Source organism: Salvelinus alpinus, chromosome 9, assembly GCF_045679555.1.
Source record: "Salvelinus alpinus chromosome 9, SLU_Salpinus.1, whole genome shotgun sequence".
In the NCBI taxonomy this organism is placed as follows: Eukaryota; Metazoa; Chordata; class Actinopteri; order Salmoniformes; family Salmonidae; genus Salvelinus; species Salvelinus alpinus.
Window position 1 is genome coordinate 59155093 of NC_092094.1, and position 21413 is coordinate 59176505.

Genomic DNA, 21413 nt, shown 5'->3' on the forward strand with positions numbered 1-21413 from the left:
TGGCATGAGTGGGACCGCAGAGTGAAGGAAAAGCAGCCAACAAGTGCTCAGAATATGTGGGAACTCTTTCAAGACTGTTGGAAAAGCATTCCAGATGAAGTTGGTTGAGAGAATGCCAAGAGTGTGCAAAGCTGTCATAAAGGCAAAGGGTGGCTACTTTGAAGAATCTCAATTATAAAATATATTTTGATTTGTTTAACACTTTTTTGGCTACTACATGATTCCATGTGTGTTATTTCATAGTTTTGATGTCTTCACTATTATTCTACAATGTAGAATAATGGAATGACCCCCCTGGAATGAGTAGGTGTGTCCCGACTTTTGACTGGTACTGTATGTTTCCCCTTTCATCTGTGTCGGGTGTTAGCTAGTTACCGGCTTGGTAGGTATTCAGCCAGCATAGAACAAAAGGTGAAGGGGGCCGTTCAAAATTATGACGCAGTTGTCATGTCAACACATCTGTCAGTGTTGCTGTGAACCGCATCACAATAGACATGCCAAACGGGAGACGTATAAACAAATTGACAGCGGTGACAGCGGTGATGGAAACGGGAAGTTTCGGTAGTATTTTAAAAACGCAGACAGATAATTTGTTCGTTTGACATGATGGGATCTTTGTGTCGGTAAAATGTATAATGCAAGAAATGGCGGTGGAAACGCCAAATATGTGCAAACATTGATATAATAACCCTCATATCGAAGTAAACTTGGAGTCACGCGATGACATGCTGTGTGTGCGGTCCTTCCACTACGGCTTGGGAATCCATGCTGTTTAAATTAGGCTACAGATGAAATAAAATAGGATGAACTTCACAGGGTGGTGAAAGTGGCACCAAACGGAGCTTGATGCTCATTTCCAATAAACATCAAGGGTCTTATTCTGGTGACATGATGATCAATGCTTCACTGCCATTTTGACAAATAAAAACATTCTTGCTCTTTATCCACAATCCACCCGCAGATCCTACACACACCGTATCTGCAAGCTGTTGTCCAGCGTAGGCACATTTTCTTTTAAATGTTGATTTTCAAACATTTGCATGAAAATCTGTTGCCAATTGGATTGAAACCTAGCTATTGATGCAATATCAATGCTTTTTGAGCTTGAGTTGCTGAGTGTATCACCAAATTGGCTCCCCGCCCATAAGCCTGTCTTTTCAAACTTCCTGTCATTTAGCCATGAGAGACTGTACTTGATATTTATAAGTGATATTTTAGTCCCTCAAAAGGCTATTTTACATGGGAATCAGAATGACTGTTCTCGGGACCTTTAATTTCTAAGCTAGTGTGTAAAATATATATATTTTTGCAATAATCTGGACTTGTTCTTCTAGTATTAGAATTTAAAAACAAATACATCATTTCCAGATCTGAAAATACAATCCTGTTATTTTGTGTTATTAAAATGATAAAACTATCAAATGGGTCATATGTTATGGACTTAATTAAGTCCCTACATAAACACTTACCATGGTCCAACTCCTTTGATATGTTTCTCTCCAATTCATTCTGCATCTAGAATAGAAGAGCAAGCATATTCTGAGATAGTGGTATAACCAAAATCTTTATCACTGCTGTGGGCTTTTAAACAAGAAACAATTTAACATTAAAAATGTTTTTGTATAATGGATATCCTTATAAAACAAAAATAACTTGTACCATCAAAAGTAGAGGACCACTTTCCATAAAGAGGGAAATTGCCCGCTTTACTTGTTGGTATTAAATCCACGTAACATAAGCTAATGTTGGTAAATTGTGCTTGATGAAAAAAGGCATACAGAACTGCATGAGAAAAAGCACTGCAATTTTAGCAACACAACAGAGCATGCAAGCAAAGCTCTGCTTGAGCCTATATGGAAACCGAATGATGTTTCTATAGTGGTTGAATTACACCAACTGAACAGTGTTCACTGTTAAGATCCTATTACTGGGATGTCAGTGGCAGTCGGTGACTTTTAAGAGGGAAGATGATAATTGTTTTTATAAGCACAGCCTTATTTCTATTGCAACATATTGGATGACTGTCATTCATATTCCATTCACCAAGCTCGACGTAACATCGATAGGTTTAGGCTATGAACATGATACTGACATTTTCAGTTTAAGAAAGGATTTTAACAGAATCGGAGGAATGAATACACCCCGGATTACACACAAACAGTTTTCATAGCAGCCACATACAAAGAGCATGATCATTTTGCCGTTGTATAAATCCTCGCCTCTACGCGCTCTCCTCCTTTCACCTTTTCCATTCACTTTTGGACTTCAGTACACAACCCATCAGCTGTGACCAGGAAAAAAAAATACTTTCCAAGCCAAACCATTTAAGCTAACGTCACAGTCAACATAGTTACTAGAACTAACACGTTAGTAAACCCGCTACAATCACGCAGTACAGTGTACTGCAGTTTAGCAGTTACACCAGCGGGCCCCGGTGGCAAGAAATTAATACAACCAAAACCTTACCTTGACTTGTAAGAGTTCCAGTGTCGGATAGCCATAGCCGCCTAGCTAACATAGCGTCCCTCTCTGTTTGATACAGGTGTTTGAGTAAGCTAAACTAGCTAGCTGCATTTGCTAGCTAAGTGAGATTTAGTGAGATCTCACTCTCTTGCTTCTACAATTTTAAAGAAATGTATTTGTTCAAAAGTGTTCAACCATTGTTTTTCGCTCACATTTTATACACTGCTGTGCTCACTAGCTGTAGCTTATGCTTTCAGTACTAGATTCATTCTCCGATCCTTTGATTGGGTGGACAACATGTCAGTTCATGCTGCAAGAGCTCTGATGGGTTGGCAGACATCCTCCGGAAGCTGTCATAATTACTGTGTAAGTCTATGGAAGGGGGTTAAGAACCATGAACCTCATAGGTTTTGTATTGAAGTCAATGTACCCAGAGAATGGAAGCTAGGTGTCCTCCAGCTACACCATGGTGCTACCCTACAGAGTGCTGTTGAGGCTACTGTAGACTTTAATTGTGCAACAGTGTGTTTTAATCAATTATTTGGTGACATGAATATATTTAGTATAGTTTTATATAAAAATGATAACTAATGTTTCACTATTTTATAAAAATTATCTGAGGAGCCTCTCGTTTGATCATTTCAACAAGCACAACACCTCAGCAAGACAATACAGTAGCTGCTTTTGCTGCAGTTTCATTTAACAGATACAGAACACATTGTATTTCATTTAAATCTAGTCAATTGTTCCTGAAACATTTGTGTGCAAATGAATGACATCCCAAACCATCTAATCGTTACTAAAGAAAATCTCCTATGACAGACAGTTGTCACAGCAAAACGGGCTCCAAGGAATTCAGAAGGGTTTCGACAAATTGTGTTTCTCTCAATTCCTCTCTAAAATGCAAAATCATAGTTTTGACATCTGTGACAACTGGCCTGCATTGAGTGGGACGCAACGCTGCGGGAGGTTCAGATTTAAATTGTAGGCCTATAATGTAGAGCAGAGTCTCCAACCCTGTTCCTTGAGAGCTACCATGCCTGTAGGTTTTAGCTCCTAACTCTAATAAATAAGCTGAATCAGGTTAGTTGCAACTGGGGTTGAAGCCAAACCTACAGGAGCATAGCTCTCCAGGAACAGGCTTGAGAGCCCTGATGTAGAGCAACCATGCCTCTCTGACATGTAGAATAAGGAATTACACCTGGTCTATACGTGTCATTTCTATGTGTAACGTTTGCCAAACTGAACGTGACCCTGTATTACTTGATAGGACCCTGGTGCAGCTACAATGGGTAGCCCTAAAGCTAACTGAACTAGCACTGGGTGCATACACTTTCACTTGTCTGGGGCACTGGGTGGAGGTAACAGATTTTTGACCATTCTATTTCTCATAAAGGGCAATCTCCACCCACCCGGGGCACTGGCCAAGCTAAAACAAAATTAACCCGCTCTCACATGCTGTGAAACCACGGTTGTGTGCGGAGTGTTGCAAGCGTGGGCCAATGGGAAGGTGAGGGGAGAGGCCCAATGTGAGGGGGAGAGGGGAGGGTCAGAGGAGAGTGAAGCAGCAGCATATGCAGGTCAGTCAGCTAACACACAACTACACACCTGGTCATGAGTCTGGCTGAAGAGAGGAGAGATGAGAGACAGACTTTTGAGCTAGAAGCTGAAGGATTGAGAAATAGAGAGGTTAGGCACAAAGTCCCACTATAAGAAAACTCTAAAAGAATAGGAAGGAAGGAAAGATGGCGAGAGAAGAATAGAGGTGATACAGGATGGACATTTAGTCATATATATAGCTCTAGTGAGAAAAGGAAGAAAGACAGCACTTGGAAAAAAAATGTAAGCAAAGCATTAGAACAGTTGTCATTCAACGACACACTTTTATAAAAAAAAATGTGAATTACAATGTAACTACACTGCCAGTTACATAAAAACAACATAAAAAGTACACTGCTAACTCCCTATTATGACACCATGGAGATGGGATATGTTACGAAAATGGTCAAAAGTAAACCAAGGCAACCTGAATGCATGGAAACCCAATGCAACATCCCCTCAAGTCAAAAAGGTTAGTTAAGTCAAGTCAAAAATATACTAAATCTCAAAAAACGTGAACTATCCCTTTAAGCAATGTGGAGCACAGTCCCTGTATATTTGCTATTGCCATTCAAAATTCAGTCAGCCTGTTACCTTTGCCAGGTAAGCCTCCACCCTGCTGCTCTGACCCCCATCCCCCAGGGGGCTGAGGAGAGGCCCTCCCAGGCTCCTGTTGAGGGGACCCAGCGTTGCCCCGTAGGCCCCCACCGACCCCAGGGAGCTCATGTCCAGAGGCCCGCCCAGGCTGCCGTTGACAATGCTGCTGGCTATCAGGGACTTGCTGCGGTGGCGCTCGCTCATCAGCTTGGTGTTGGCCTCCGCCAGCCGCTCATTGGACCTGGGAGAGATGACGCAGAGAAGCACCATGACTGGGGGTTCAGCATTCAGATTTGGGGTTGCAAAATTCCGGAAATGTTCCCAAAATTCCCAGGTTTTTCAGAAATCCTGGTTGGAGGATTCCTGGGAATCAGGAGGCAATCCTTCAACTGGGATTTCCCCAAAAAACTGTAATTTGGGGAAAGTTTGTGGAATACAGCACAACCTCAGAGAGGTTTCGCAGCGTGTCAGAGGGTGAGTGGGGTCGCATTTGTGGGTGAGTAACGAACTGACGGGTCAACCAAATAGGCAGTTCAACCCGGGACATTAAGCCTATTCAATGCAACAACAAAAAACTTCGGTAACACTTTACTGTAGGTGTCCTTATGCATGCGTTTATAACGCCTTTATAACATCTATATAACACATTATAAGAGGGGTGGGCAAACGTTTTTGCTTGAGGGCCACATTAGGATTTAGAAAATCAACGGAGGGCCGCACAGATACTTTTTTGTACTGATATCTCTGTCAAAAAAAGGGCAGTAATTTGAAAATATATCTAGTTTTAGACGTTCAAGAGTTTTAACCCATAATAATCATTCCAGTCTTTCGGACAAGTAGGAGAGATTTTTTTTACTTGTCCAAAAGCTCACGTCACTTATCCAAATATACAAAATGTTTTGTAACAGCATTTTTACATCAATGTAGGATGCAAGGAACCACTTTACAAAATGAAATGCATTACTATCTTTAAAAAAAAAACATAATCAGACAAAAATATAGGCTACACCATGGCGATTGGATTAAGGCAATCCTACAAAAAATTGCAACTTTTAAATTACAACCTCGAAATTAAGTGCGTCCCGCCATCGACCAGGCGATAAAAAGTATGTCTACGGTTGAAAACAGACTCTGGGACAGTTCTGGAAGACCAGATCCAAAATGCATACAACCACTGCACATTACAATATTTAAGAAAAGCAATAAGCTGATGAAACAGATCAGACCCTTTATCTTAAAATATTTCAGTTTTATTTATTCATATTATCAGCTCAATAAAGCACACATGGGTGTAGGCTAGGATTATGCCTTTGGCAGCAGGACAAAAAAGAACGTTGATTTGAAAACCAATAGATGAAAAAAAAATGGTGGTTTCAAATGCATATTAAGTATTTCTAAAATAATTCCCTCAAAGTGCTGTGCATTCGGAAAGTATTCAGACCCCTTGACTTTTTACACATTTTGTTATGTTACAGCCTTATTCTAAAATGGATTGAATAAATTTTTTCCTCATCAATATACACACAATACCCCATAATGACAAAGTGAAAATAGTATTTTAGTGATATAAAGAACCATTTCAAAGTAGAGGAGTGTAGGCAAGAGATAAAATAAATATTCTGTCATTGTTGACAATGAAGGAATATGGAATCTGTCTGATATGTGTACATATGAAATCGGATGGAATATATGTGAACATGATGGTTAACAACTGTGCAGTAGATTTTTTAGTAGATACGGGTGCTGAAGTCACTGTATTGTCCAGGTCTTGGCTGAATTATTTTGATTTTCCCATCATGTCAAGCAAAGAGGCACTGAGTTAGAAGGTAGGCCTTGAAATACATCCACAGGTACACCTCCAATTGACTCAAATGATGTCAATTAGCCTATCAGACGCTTCTAAAGCCATGACATCATTTTCTGGAATATTCCAAGCTGTTTAAAGGCACAGTCAATTTAGTGTATGTAAACTTCTTAACCCACTGGAATTATGATACAGTGAATTATAAGTGAAATAATCTGTCTGTAAACAATTGTTGGAAAGATTACTTGTGTCATGCACAAAGTAGATGTCCTAACCGACTTGCCAAAACTATAGTTTGTTAACAAGAAATTGGTGGAGTGGTTGAAAAATTAGTTTTAATGACGCCAACCTAAGTGTATGTAAACTTCCGACTTCAACTGTAAGTTTATGGTTAAATAGTTTCAAAATGCTGATCACCTCTGCTTAGATTAAAGGTGGGTGGTGTGCAACAAGCACTGTCCTTCACTCTCCGGACTTCTGACCACTTTATTTCAACGAACATCAAATATGAAATATTATAATAAACAGAATCAAGCCTTTAGACGTTAAATGTCAATTATCCTTTATTATATTTGTCAAACATGACTGGCCATCAGCCTGTAATTAAAAGTCTCATTAAAGTTAGGCTACATTTTCTGGTGCCTCCGTCATTTTAGCATCGGTTTCGACATCACCTACACTTTGACATGTAGGCATTTTTATTCATGTCCTGTACATGAAAAATAGATTGGGATATTATTCCAACGTTGGCTTCTGATCCAATTCTGATCGGAGAAATTCTTTGATAGTGATATGTTTTACTTATCTATTTGGGACAACTTAAATCTATACTCTTTTTTTATTTTATTTATTTAACTAGGCAAGTCCGACCATTTAAAAAAAAATTGTTCCAAGAGGACAAGCGTTAATGTCCAGCCCTGTATAATTATAATTATATATTTTTTACTCAAACCTCCCGAGGACCGGATTGAACGGGCTGTAGTTTGCCCACCACTGCATTATAACATTTGTCATAAGCTGTCATCAGTCGTTTTAAATAGTTATGAGTCACAGCATGAGATGTTATAAAACCGGTTATAATTGCTGTTTAAAACGACTTCATCCATCCTGTTGCCATGTGCTATAAATGTCAACTGTTAATAACAACTGATATTATACAGTCTGCATGACAACTCATATGTTATTACATGCTGCATAAGAGTCTACAGTGGTTCCACCTTTAACAGTTGCGTCTTACTGCAGCACACCTTCCGTGCTGCCGCAGCATTCTGTGGCACTTTGTTACTGCAATTTATTGCTAATTTGACCACCAGAGGGCATCTTTGAGAAGCATTTGATAGTATTCCGTATTGGCATTACCAGAGAATTTCAAACCTTTTTTGTAATAACATAGTATATGGGATTGATTTTCAGAAATGTGGTTTAATAATTTGATTCATATTATGGTGTTTCTACTCAGAGATGAACAAAAAACGAAATCCTCAGGGTTTCTGTTAGGATAGAATGGAAAATATGGCGCCGTACAAAGTGACGGAGTATATACCTCCTTTGTCCCACCCCCCACACATGCGGTGACCTCACCCATTGAGACCAGCATGTCCAGAGATACAACCTCTCTTATCATCACCCAGTGCCTGGGCTTGCCTCCGCTGTACCCGTGCCCCACCATACCCCTGTCTGCACATTATGCCCAGAATCTATTCTACCACGCCCATAAATCTGCTCCTTTTATTCTTTGTCCCCAACGCTCTAGGCGACCAGTTTTGATAGCCTTTAGCCGCACCCTCATCCTACTAATCCTCTGTTCCTCGGGTGATGTGGAGGTAAACCCAGGCCCTGCATGTCCCCAGTCACCCTCATTTGTTGACTTCTGTGATCGAAAAAGCCTTGGCCTCATGCATGTCAACATCAGAAGCCTCCTCCCTAAGTTTGCCTTACTCACCGCTTTAGCACACTCTGCCAACCCTGATGTCCTTGCCGTGTCCGAATCCTGGCTTAGGAAGGCCACCAAAAATTCTGGGATTTCCATACCCAACTATAACACTTTCCGTCAAGATAGAACTGCCAAAGGGGGAGGAGTTGCAATCTACTGCAGAGATAGCCTGCAAAGTTCTGTCATACTTTCCAGGTCTATGCCCAAACAGTTCGAACTTCTAATTTTAAAAATTAATCTCTCCAGAAATAAGTCTCTCACTGTTGCCGCCTGCTACCGACCCCCCTCAGCTCCCAGCTGTGCCCTGGACACCATTTGTGAATTGATCGCTCCCCATCTAGCTTCAGAGTTTGTTCTGTTAGGTGACCTAAACTGGGATATGCTTAACACCCCGGCAGTCCTACAATCCAAGCTTGATGCCCTCAATCTCACACAAATCATCAAGGAACCCACCAGGTACAACCCTAAATCCGTAAACATGGGCACCCTAATAGACATTATCCTGACCAACCTGCCCTCCAAATACACCTCTGCTGTCTTCAATCAAGATCTCAGCGATCACTGCCTCATTGCCTGTATCCGCCACGGGTCCGCGGTCAAACGACCACCCCTCATCACTGTCAAACGCTCCCTAAAACACTTCTGCGAGCAGGCCTTTCTAATCGACCTGGCCCGGGTACCCTGGAAGGATATTGACCTCATCCCGTCAGTTGAGGATGCCTGGTCATTCTTTAAAAGTTACTTCCTCACCATATTAGACAAGCATGCTCCGTTCAAAAAATGCAGAACCAAGAACAGATATAGCCCTTGGTTCACTCCAGACCTGACTGCCCTCGACCAGCACAAAAACATCCTGTGGCGAACTGCAATAGCATCGAAGAGCCCCCGCGATATGCAACTGTTCAGGGAAGTCAGGAACCAATACACGCAGTCAGTCAGGAAAGCAAAGGCCAGCTTTTTCAAGCAGAAATTTGCATCCTGTAGCTCTAACTCCAAAAAGTTCTGGGATACTGTAAAGTCCATGGAGAACAAGAGCACCTCCTCCCAGCTGCCCACTGCACTGAGGCTAGGTAACACGGTCACCACTGATAAGTCCGTGATAATCGAAAACTTCAACAAACATTTCTCAATGGCTGGCCATGCCTTCCTCCTGGCGACTCCAACCTTGGCCAACAGCCCCGCCCCCCCCGCTGCTACTCGCCCAAGCCTCCCCAGCTTCTCCTTTACCCATATCCAGATAGCAGATGTTCTGAAAGAGCTGGAAAACCTGGACCCATACAAATCAGCTGGGCTTGACAATCTGGACCCCCTATTTCTGAAACTGTCCGCCGCCATTGTCGCACCCCCTATTACCAGCCTGTTCAACCTCTCCTTCGTATCATCTGAGATCCCCAAGGATTGGAAAGCTGCCGCGGTCATCCCCCTCTTCAAAGGGGGAGACACCCTGGACCCAAACTGTTACAGACCTATATCCATCCTGCCCTGCCTATCTAAGGTCTTCGAAAGCCAAGTCAACAAACAGATCACTGACCATCTCGAATCCCACCGTACCTTCTCCGCTGTGCAATCCGGTTTCCGAGCCGGTCACGGGTGCACCTCAGCCACGCTCAAGGTACTAAACGATATCATAACCGCCATCGATAAAAGACATTACTGTGCAGCCGTCTTCATCGACCTGGCCAAGGCTTTCGACTCTGTCAATCACCATATTCTTATCGGCAGACTCAGTAGCCTCGGTTTTTCTAATGACTGCCTTGCCTGGTTCACCAACTACTTTGCAGACAGAGTTCAGTGTGTCAAATCGGAGGGCATGTTGTCCGGTCCTCTGGCAGTCTCTATGGGGGTACCACAGGGTTCAATTCTCGGGCCGACTCTTTTCTCTGTATACATCAATGATGTTGCTCTTGCTGCGGGCGATTCCCTGATCCACCTCTACGCAGACGACACCATTCTATATACTTCCGGCCCTTCCTTGGACACTGTGCTATCTAACCTCCAAACGAGCTTCAATGCCATACAACACTCCTTCCGTGGCCTCCAACTGCTCTTAAACGCTAGTAAAACCAAATGCATGCTTTTCAACCGTTCGCTGCCTGCACCCGCACGCCCGACTAGCATCACCACCCTGGACGGTTCCGACCTAGAATATGTGGACATCTATAAGTACCTAGGTGTCTGGCTAGACTGCAAACTCTCCTTCCAGACTCATATCAAACATCTCCAATCCAAAATCAAATCAAGAATCGGCTTTCTATTCCGCAACAAAGCCTCCTTCACTCACGCCGCCAAACTTACCCTAGTAAAACTGACTATCCTACCGATCCTCGACTTCGGCGATGTCATCTACAAAATAGCTTCCAATACTCTACTCAGCAAACTGGATGCAGTTTATCACAGTGCCATTCGTTTTGTTACTAAAGCACCTTATACGACCCACCACTGCGACCTGTATGCCCTAGTCGGCTGGCCCTCGCTACATGTTCGTCGTCAGACCCACTGGCTCCAGGTCATCTACAAGGCTATGCTAGGTAAAGTGCCGCCTTATCTCAGTTCACTGGTCACGATGGCTACACCCACCCGCAGCACGCGCTCCAGCAGGTGTATCTCACTGATCATCCCTAAAGCCAAAACCTCATTTGGACGCCTTTCCTTCCAGTTCTCTGCTGCCTGCGACTGGAACGAATTGCAAAAATCTCTGAAGTTGGAGACTTTTATCTCCCTCAACAACTTTAAAAATCTGCTATCCGAGCAGCTAACCGATCGCTGCAGCTGTACATAGTCCATCTGTAAACTACCCACCCAATTTACCTACCTCACCGCCCATACTGCTTTTATTTATTTACTTTTCTGCTCTTTTGCACACCAGTATCTCTTCTTGCACATGATCATCTGATGATTTATCACTCCAGTGTTAATCTGCTAAATTGTAATTATTCGATTTATTGCCTACCTCATGCCTTTTGCACACATTGTATATAGATTCTCTTTTTTTTCTACCATGTTATTGACTTGTTTATTGTTTACTCCATGTGTAACTCTGTGTTGTCTGTTCACACTGCTATGCTTTATCTTGGCCAGGTCGCAGTTGCAAATGAGAACTTGTTCTCAACTAGCCTACCTGGTTAAATAAAGGTGAAATAAATAAATAAAAAATGTAAATCAGTGATTTTTATTCACATAGTATTTCGTTGGGGATCCATAACTAAATTAACATCTGTAATTTGAAAGAGTATTTTTTATCATTATTTTATTAACGAAATGTGTTTATTTGTTTATTAGACTACTGTGCAGTCTACAATACATACTGTAGTAAACATGGGAAAGTGCCTAATTCCTTACATAAGGGAGAGCAGGCCATGTCTGTACTACAGAATGCATAGCACGCGGTAGACTGGGGTTCGAATCCCCGCAGGGAAGGAAGGAGTAGGCTGTCCTTGTAAATAGGAATTTTTTCTTAACTGATTCCATATGGGTTATTTCATAGTTGTGATGTCGTCACTATTATTCTACAATGTAGAAAATAGTAAAAATATAGAAAAATCCTGGAACGAGTTTGTGTGTCCAAACGTTTGACTTGCTGGAACCAGTACTTGCTGGAACCGAAAATGACGGTCGGCAGTACAGTACAGGGCTATTTACGATGAAGGAGTAGGTTGTCCTTGTAAATAAGAATTTGTTCTTAACTGACTTGCCTAGTTAAATAAAGGTTACACTAAGAGCATAACATTTCTGCACCTAATTTTCAAATTCTTGTCTCACCAATACCCAATTGGAGATTAAGTGAAAATAAAAACCCTCATTGATTTATCAAGACCAGTCCCCATGCTTGGCTTAGAGCAGCACGAAAGATGCTAAAATAGTTGTAATAATAATAAATAAGACCTACACCATTTTTAACAGCACATTACTCAACACTAGTGAGACTCATTTCGCTTATGGTAGGCATACATTATATATATATATATATTTTTTTTTTCAATGACATGACTCCGCCAATAATTACATTTAGAGGATTGGAGGACTCTAAAAAGTAACACTATTTTGGAGATTTCGTTTTCATTTAACCTAGAGTGAGCGAGAAAAAGGCAATTCTTGAACATGGGGTGAGACATTCTCACTAATTTGTAAATAAAGCCAGTTTGGGCACCATAATTTGTAAATAACTTCATTAAAAATCCTACAATGTGATTTTCTGGATTTTTCCCCCTCATTTTGTCTGTCATAGTTGAAGTGTACCTATGATGAAAATTACAGGCCTCTCTCATCTTTTTAAGTGGGAGAACTTGCACAATTGGTGGCTGACTAAATACTTTTTTGCCCCACTGTATCAGACCAGAGAAATATTGAGCTGCAGCTCACGTTTAAAGTGGTTTAAACTTTGAATCTCAACACGAGGTAGAAACGATAAAGTCACCTGCCGGACAATCACTGGTACGGCTGATTAGCTGTCCTCAGTTAAGTATCTAGAAAAGCGAATTTAAGTGGGACCATTCCTTTACTCTGTTCAAATTATCATATTACACTACTCGCATCACCCCACTGGGAACCATCGACATGGCTGGCTAGCCTATCTTCAAAGAAGCATATTCCAGAGTGAATGGAAGTAGAATAAACTCTGTAGTTCTGTTCAGGCCTACACGACAAGTCGCCAGGAACCAGACAACTGCAGAGGAGAACAACAGTAAAAAGCCGGATGGGGACCCCTTTAGGACAATCAGAGCCTTAGAATCTTGCCACGAAAAGCCTAACCAACCCCCTTTCCAAGAAGGACCAGTTAGGAGAGATACACGGCAAACCAAGGCATTTCAACGCAAATAAATGCATGATTTCTTACTCCAAGTGGGCGGTAGTTCGTGTGCAAAGTGAGACGTTAAGTGTCTCTGTCCCCCTCTCTTTCTCGCCCTCTCCATGTCTTTAACAAGCAGCCATATTGTTGTCAGTCCACTAGGGACCTGTTTCTAATGTATCAAGTGTGTATGTTTATCCTGTGTTACCATTTAGTTAGCTAGTAAATAAATAATTAAACCAACGTGTAGTACTGAATCATTGGTAATGCTCGGGTTTTTGCAGACGAAAGGTTACGACTGTTCAGAATGATGATATGAGGTTCTGATTAATGAGTTGACTGTTTATGTAAAGACCGTCAGAGTTTAATTCGGGAGATGGTAACTCTTTAAAGAACCGCTCTCGTGGCACCGCAAACCCGAATGAGTTAATTGCCAGCAGCATACCACCCTGCATACCACTGCTGGCTTGCTTCTGAAGCTAAGCAGGGTTGGTCCTGGTCAGTCCCTGGATGGGAGACCAGGTGCTGCTGGAAGTGGTGTTGGAGGGCCAGTAGGAGGCACTCTTTCCTCTGGTCTAAACAAAGATCCCAATGCCCCAGGGCAGTGATTGGGGACACTGCTCTGTGTAGGGTGCCGTCTTTCGGATGGGACGTTAAACGGGTGTCCTGACTCTCTGAGGTCATTAAAGATCCCATGGCACTTATCGTAAGAGTAGGGGTGTTAACCCCGGTGTCCTGGCTAAATTCCCAATCTGGCCCTCAACCATCACGGTCACCTAATAATCCCCAGTTTACAATTGGCTCATTCATCCCCCTCCTCTCCCCTGTAACTATTCCCCAGGTCGTTGCTGCAAATGAGAACGTGTTCTCAGTCAACTTACCTGGTAAAATAACGGTAAAATAAAATAAAATAAAAAATTGTTACATGATTAATTTCATTGGGTAACAATTAAAAATACTTACTTGATTAGATAAATAACAGTCATCAGATTAATTTAAAGTCACGACAGCTTCTATCAATCCACGGTTAGTGATTCAAGTATGTTTTGAAAGATACTACCGGTATCACGTCATCTATGCATTAACAAATTAAACACCTTCTTTGCTCGCTTTGAGGACAATACAGTGCCACTGACACCAAAGCCTGTGGGCTCTCCTTCTCCGTGGCCAACGTGAGTAAAACATTTAAACGTGTTAACCCTCGCAAGGCCGCTAGACCAGACGGCATCCCTAGCCGCGTCCTCCAAGCAAGAGCAGACCAGCTGGTGGCCACACCAGATACTGACTGTTACTTTTGACCCCCCCCCCTTTGTTCAGGCACACATTATTCCATTTCTGTTAGTCACATGTCTGCGGAACAGTTTACGTCTCAGTTGTTGAATCTTATGTTCATACAAACATTTACACATGTTAAGTTTGCTGAAAATAAACGCAGTTGACAGTGAGAGGACGTTTCTTTTTTTGCTGAGTTTATATTGCAATTATTCTTGAATGAGCGGCCATTCATGTGCAAAGGACTAGCATTTCAATGAATATAATTATAGACTGTGTAGTGAATCCATTTGTCTATCCCGCTCTCTCAGTCCCCACCACTTTCCTTTTGTCTACCAAGCTGTCATATCGGCCGACTTTTCTATCACTGTAAGTAACCAATATCTACTGTTTGTTTGTGATGTATTTCTGTGATTATTTAGTTAGTTAGTAAATAAATAATTAAGCCAATATTTATATTGCTGATTCATTATGGAAACTAGGGTTCGTGCAGATAACCAAGAATTGTACGACATTCATATGAGACTGATAGAAGGTAAAGAAAAATTAATTACTGATTGATGACTGAAATGTAAGAGATTTTTTAGATCTCTAAGAGTTCATTCGGAAGATGGAACTCCTTAAATAAACGTGTCTGTGGTGACCCAGGTTATTAATGAGTTAATTGTTGCATGATTTAATTCAATCACGTAATCAATTCAATGTTAGATAATCGATTTGATAAAATAGCATGTCATCACATTGATGATAGTCACAGACACGACACTGTAAGCAGCAGAGAGGAGGAAAATACATGTTTAGAACTGATAGTTGATCGCATAGTAACAGAATGAATGCAATTAATTGATTATAACTCGATGGACACAGCTTTTATTAGAACCAAAACATACACAGCCTACCTCTGCTCAACACTCGAACTAGAGAATGAATCGTTCCGGGGCAGCTGTAGTTCGCGACCGAAATTGTGCTGATCTGCCTCGCTGCAGTCAAGCAGTGTCATTCCACCAAGAGCCGTTCACAATCTAGTCCGGTTGCGGCCACAACTAAACCTTGTTTCAAAGGTATCAATAAACAATCTCATTTGTATGCCTACCAATCACAAATGTACAATGCTTGAAGCACACTTATATTAGTCTCAGTCTCAAAGGACAGCTCCAATAACAAGCCTTCTATGGCTAATGAGAGACTTGTAGAATCTAAGTTTTCAGTTCATTGTTCGCCGATAGGGGATCCTGCGTGCCCCGGGTGTTACCGAATCAAATGAACGAAATGAGTCGAAAGATTCATTCTTTTCGACTGAACAAGTTGAAAAGATCCGAGAGAGTAAAAGGAGGTGAACTTGCTATCACTAGTACGCAGATTCTTATGTAGCATGTAATAACACAAGTTGTCATGAAGACTTCATCATAGCAGTTGTTAGTAACAGTTGACAGAGCATATGAAAATAGGATGAACAGTAATTTTAACACCCATTACAACCGCTTTTATAACGTCATGCCGTGACTCAACTATTTAAAACTACTTATGACAGCTTTTGACAAAATGTTGTGTTATATAGCTGTTATAAAGGCTTTATGAATGCCTGTATAAAAACACATACAGTACATTTTAGTCAATTATCCAGAGCGACTGGATCAAGCAATTAAGGTTAAGTGCCTTGCTCAAGGGCACATAGACAAATTTGTCACCTAGCTCGGGGATTCGAACCAGCAGCCTTTTGGTTACTGGCCCAATGCTCTTCACCACGAGAATACCTGCTACCCCAGTAAAATGTTACCAAAACTTCTGTAGGCTGCAGACACAGATAAATGTTGCATTCATGTGCTTCAAATCATGTCAGACATGAACATTATCTGCAATTAAAATACAGACAATTTCAAAGTCACAATGACCTCCATTTGGCATCTCTGAGGTCCAACTGCACAGGTAACTCCATACATACTAACAGCACACAGCCATGATCTATCACATCTCTACGGTTATCAAAGAGATGACACACCCAAACTAAGCACACGTAACCACACTGAAGTTAAAGGGAGAGTTCACCTAAATAACAAATGCACATATCCTTACCTTGAAAGTAGTCTATGGGGCAGGAGAGGAAGGGAAACGTAAGTAATTTTTTCATTCAGGCAATCTATCCCTTTAAGCTTGAAACGATAACATGTCCTATTTGTCTGGTTGCCACAGAGCTACACTATGGTCGTGTTCATTAGGTAAACAGTGAAAAAGTCCAGGTTATCCCTCCCCTGTTCCAGTATAAATAAACACGACCTACATCACCTTGCTTTCCCTCTTAACCTAACATCTAGGCCAAATCCCAAATCAACCCCTAGACTCTACGCACTTGTGGAAATCTGGGAGGATTTGACAGGTGTACACAATATGGTAATAGCTCCACTTGCTCACTGATGGGCTAGGAAATAGTCTCCCCATGATACTTACACCTGTCAAATCCTCTCAGATTGCCACAAGTACATAGGGTATAGCTTCGAGGGGTCGATTTGGGATTAGGACCTAGATATATGCAGCCAGTCCTTGGTCTCACCTCTCTAGTTTGGCAGCCAGGGCCTTGCGGAGACGCAGCTCCTCAGTGTAGAGCTCCCGGTAGCGATCCAGCTCTGTGCGGGTGGAGTCTCGCAGGCTCATGCTGTCGTGCTGTGTGGAGTGCGCTCTGCCCAGCTCGCCCTCCAGCTCCCGAATACGCTGTTCCAGCGTGGAGCGCAAGCTGGCCTCGTTTGCCGCCTTGATCTGCTCCAACGCCTCCTGGGACGCCGCCTGGGTCTGAAGGAGGGATGTGTTCAACAGGCAGCAACAGGAATGCGTAAAACATGTGTATACACACACTCTCACCAAGTGAGTGCCATTCATCTGTTAATTAACTGCCAGGCAGAAACGGAAAACCAGCAGGACTAGCAGCCCTCAAGGACAACTTCCTTCCTTGAGGAAATCACTGATCTAACACGGTAAGGCTGATGATAGTCACCGGCTGGAAACCATGTACCTATCCACGTCATTATTTCAAGGAAGGGAGGGAGGAAGGATCAATTTAAACGTATATCAGAACAGGGCCAAGTTCTAGAATGTATCTTGTGTCCCCCCCCACCTGTAGGAAGAGGTTGACCTCCTCCAGTTTCTGTCTGATCTCCTGGCGGGCCCTCTCCTCTGCGTCTCGTCGGTACTGATCCACCAGGGTCTGGTCCATCACCCCCGCCTCCACCTGTCGCCGCAGGCCCAACAACTGCAATACAGAATACTACTTTACGAATCGATCTTGTAAATGCTTTACTTACTGAATATTTTACATATTAAAATAAAATATTTCCATTGCACAGCCTTTTTTGTCTTTTTTGTTGGCCCGCCTGGGATTTGAACCACCGACCTTCCGGCTACTGGATCGTGGCTACCCACCTCCTCCTCCAGGTGCCTCTTGCTACGCTCGAGACGCTCGTTGCTGCGGCCCAGGCCCTTCAAGGAGGCTAGTTGCTCCTTGAGCTCTCCGTTGACCCTATCCAGCTGGCAGCAGCGAGACACCTCCTTCTCCAGCTGCACCGACAGGTCATCCACCTGGGGACAGAGGGTCATTGAGATGACAGTGGAACAACAGTAAGATGAGAGGATGTGTATGAAGTGGTGGAAGGTGAAGTTGTCCCTAAATGCTGATCTTGGACCAGTTTTGCATTTTCCAGATTGGGGGAGCAGAAGGTGATCCTAGATCTATACCTTGGGGAAACTTGAACCCAGAGCTGTATGAAGTACAGGGTTGTGTTCATTCAGAACCAAACAGAAGAAAACAACCTGAAACAGGGAGGACTACCTGGACTTCTCTAATAAGACACATTTTTGTTTTAAGTTGCAAAACGTTTTAAAAAGGTTTTCCGTGGCGTGCCCTAATACACACGACCCAGGAAATTGTAGAACATGAGATAAGATCGATAAGATCTCAAATAAGAGGAAGATAAGTTGACACACACACAAGATCCTTAACTTGATGAGTCTTCCATGCGTCCCAAATGGCACCCTATTCTCTATATAGTGCACTAGTACTTTACTTATTATGTCCATTGCACACATTTCCGGAGGAGCACAGATTCGAGTCAGCAGCAGTGCAGCACCCTTGGAAGTGAAGTAGTAGCACACTTTAATAAGGAATAGGGTGCCATTCGGTACGCATCCTTGGTTTCAGGATCAATTGGGCTTAGTACCTTGTTCTTCATCCTGCCGATGTCAGCCTCAGCCTGTCTGTGGCCCATCTCCCCTCTCATGCTGCTCATGGGCGATCCAAACTCAGCCCCGGCACCGTCCTGCTCCCGCAGCTTCTTCTTAGCCGTCTTCACCAGTGTCCGCAACCTGTACGACATTGCACACAGAGACACACATATAATCTTAATGACACATGGGTCGTTCCACCAATTGGGTTCCTTGAGTACTGTAACTTGGAGAAGTTTTTCTTTGTTTCACTTTATTTTAACATTGTCATAACCACCACAACGCAATAAAAAAAAACATGCTATCCCATCTCAAGAGGTTAAATTAAAAAAAATACTATACTATTAAGTGCCAAGTAAAGAAACAGGATTGACTGTAACAGGTTGAATATTTCATCTTAAAATCAGCCATAAATCCCATTGTGACAGGGGAATATAAGCTTGTTGTCTGCAACAGCATGGAGGGGCAATTGAATGAAAGCTTCACAATATATTTTTTTATTGTTAAAAACATTTCTTGCCCGCAACAGTATTATGCTCGACCTACTCCGTTTTCCACCACAAAACACCAGAAAAAGGTGAAAAAGAGTAGAACCAGCTCACCTGCTTTTACACTAGGGTTTGACTATTCTTAAAAAAAAATAATAATAAATGAAGGAATAGTTTCATCGTATTAAAACAAGAGTTCAGTAAGAGGGTTAAACTTAAAATGAGGAACAGGTTTTTTTTGTTACCACTTATTGCATTAAATAAATAATAATAGTTAGAAATGACTGTCAATGCTTTCCAATGAAAGTGAAAACCTAGAAGTCACAGAGGGACACTTTTGCAATTCTTTATTCACATAAAAAATCTGATTGATTGAATTTTCCATGCGGTCTATATTAAAAAGGCCACTACATTTAATATAACAGGCATTTAAAATGTCTACTTAAAAGATCAAAAGGCACTAGCTCAGTCTGACTGATCAGACGCCAAAACATCACACCACTGATGGACAAAAACACACATCTAACTCACAAACCCAGAACACAACAAGACACACAAATCAATATCACAAACCCATAGACAACAAGACACATCTAACCCATAAACACAAGGCATCGGCTAACTCACAACACACCCACAGAGTGGTGCACCAGACAAAAGCCGGGGATGAATGCGCTGGGACTACTACAACTGGGCTCTATAGTAGTACTATGGTGGTAATAGACATGGAGAGGTTGCACTACCGTCCTGAGGAGGGTGCTGTGAAGAAGGGAGGTTGTACTGTCACCTGTACATTTCTTTCTGTAGCTCTGTGTTTCTCTTCATCTCCTGGTCCAGTCTGGTGTCCACAGACTTTTTCTGTTCCGCTATCTTCTTGGCCTTCTTCTTCTCTAACTCCATCTGGAACACACAGGACAAACAGGGATGAAATACTGAAGTCTTTAATTTTTCATCTTCATCCAGATAAGTCAATTAAGAACAGAGTCGACCTGTCAACAATGAAGAACTGTCTTCACACACCCATACAGTGTAATAAGGTAGATTAAGGTAGATTAAGGATGTGCACCCTTCCTTTTCAAGACGATTCGATACGTATCTAGATACATGGGCTCCGATATGATAAGTTTTGTTTTGAAACGATTCGGTGTAATTCAGTTTGATTAGAGCAGGGATGGGCAACTGTCAATCCAGTTTTTTGGAGAGTTAAAATAGTAGAATACACAAGGTGCAATTTCAAAATTTGTTTGTGCATCAGCAGTTTCTCTCTTGTTATGTCAGTCACTGACAGTCACTCAATTAGCCAAGCTAAACATTTTTAGATTGCTAAGGTAGTCTAGCGACTAGCTATCTAAACTTGTAGTAATCATAGTCGAAATACCGACTAGAGGGCCCCCAAAAGAACATCAGATGTCATATTAAAAACGACAAAAACATTTGACTCCACTAGGCTTGGGAGGAATACCATATACCGGGGTATTAGGAAAATAGCCACGGGATGTTTTATTTATATCGTTGAAACTATTTATTTAACATTTTTTTTATACATTTTAATATTTGTAGCAACTTGTGCAATACTTTAGGAGATAAAGAACATTGCGTTCTTCATTTCACCCGTCACAATATTATTAAGCTAACGGTATTCCCCAGTCACGTGATGTGTGTTTACAAGCACACAAGGAGAGACCGGAGTCACTCACTGTTGTGCAGCATGCACCTGGTGAACTAATTACACAATTTTCAACTAAATGTTTGCAGCTAAATATCATAACTATTACGTTAACTGTCTAAATAAAAAATTCAACTCCGCAGTTGTGCATTTAGTTCGCTAATTTAGTAGCTAGTTAGCTATCTAGCTAATTGATTAGCTTCTTCCAAAAAAAACAATTGCTTGGTAACAGCAGAGAATTCCCCCCCCCCCCCTGGATCAATAGCCATGCTGGCTAATATATGTTTTGTGCCTGCAGAAAACTGTGAGTGGCACTTTGAGTTACTTGTATAGTTTAGGTCAGAAACTGCTCAAAATGTTCGCACCGCGATCGTTAGCATTCTCCATGGGATTTTGCATGTACTTGTTAGCATTTCCAACCTTCAGCTTACAGAGTATCAAGTGGGGTTTGAAAACAGAGCCCGTGGTGTTCCGTGGTATTTCCGGATATCACGGTATGGCATAAGGTCGGTATGAAGATACGACAATCTGGATACCACCCAAGCCTCCACCTCATGGCAAAATGTGTAGAATTGCAGGATATTAGCTGTAAAACT

General features: G+C 42.0%; 1 protein-coding gene across 3 annotated transcripts in view; it reads right to left on the reverse strand.

The window, feature by feature from the left end:
• Positions 1–21413, reverse strand: part of ankrd26 (ankyrin repeat domain containing 26) — a 114424-nt gene that overhangs the window by 16271 nt on the left and 76740 nt on the right. For all 3 annotated transcript variants that reach the window (XM_071326810.1, XM_071326808.1, XM_071326809.1), the window contains 7 exons: positions 19939–20051; positions 18660–18804; positions 17866–18021; positions 17561–17695; positions 17003–17238; positions 4657–4900; positions 1470–1515 (listed from right to left, as the gene is read on the reverse strand). In XM_071326810.1, coding sequence (XP_071182911.1) covers positions 1470–1515; positions 4657–4900; positions 17003–17238; positions 17561–17695; positions 17866–18021; positions 18660–18804; positions 19939–20051 — 1075 coding nt within the window. The remainder of the gene's footprint in view (positions 1–1469; positions 1516–4656; positions 4901–17002; positions 17239–17560; positions 17696–17865; positions 18022–18659; positions 18805–19938; positions 20052–21413) is intronic.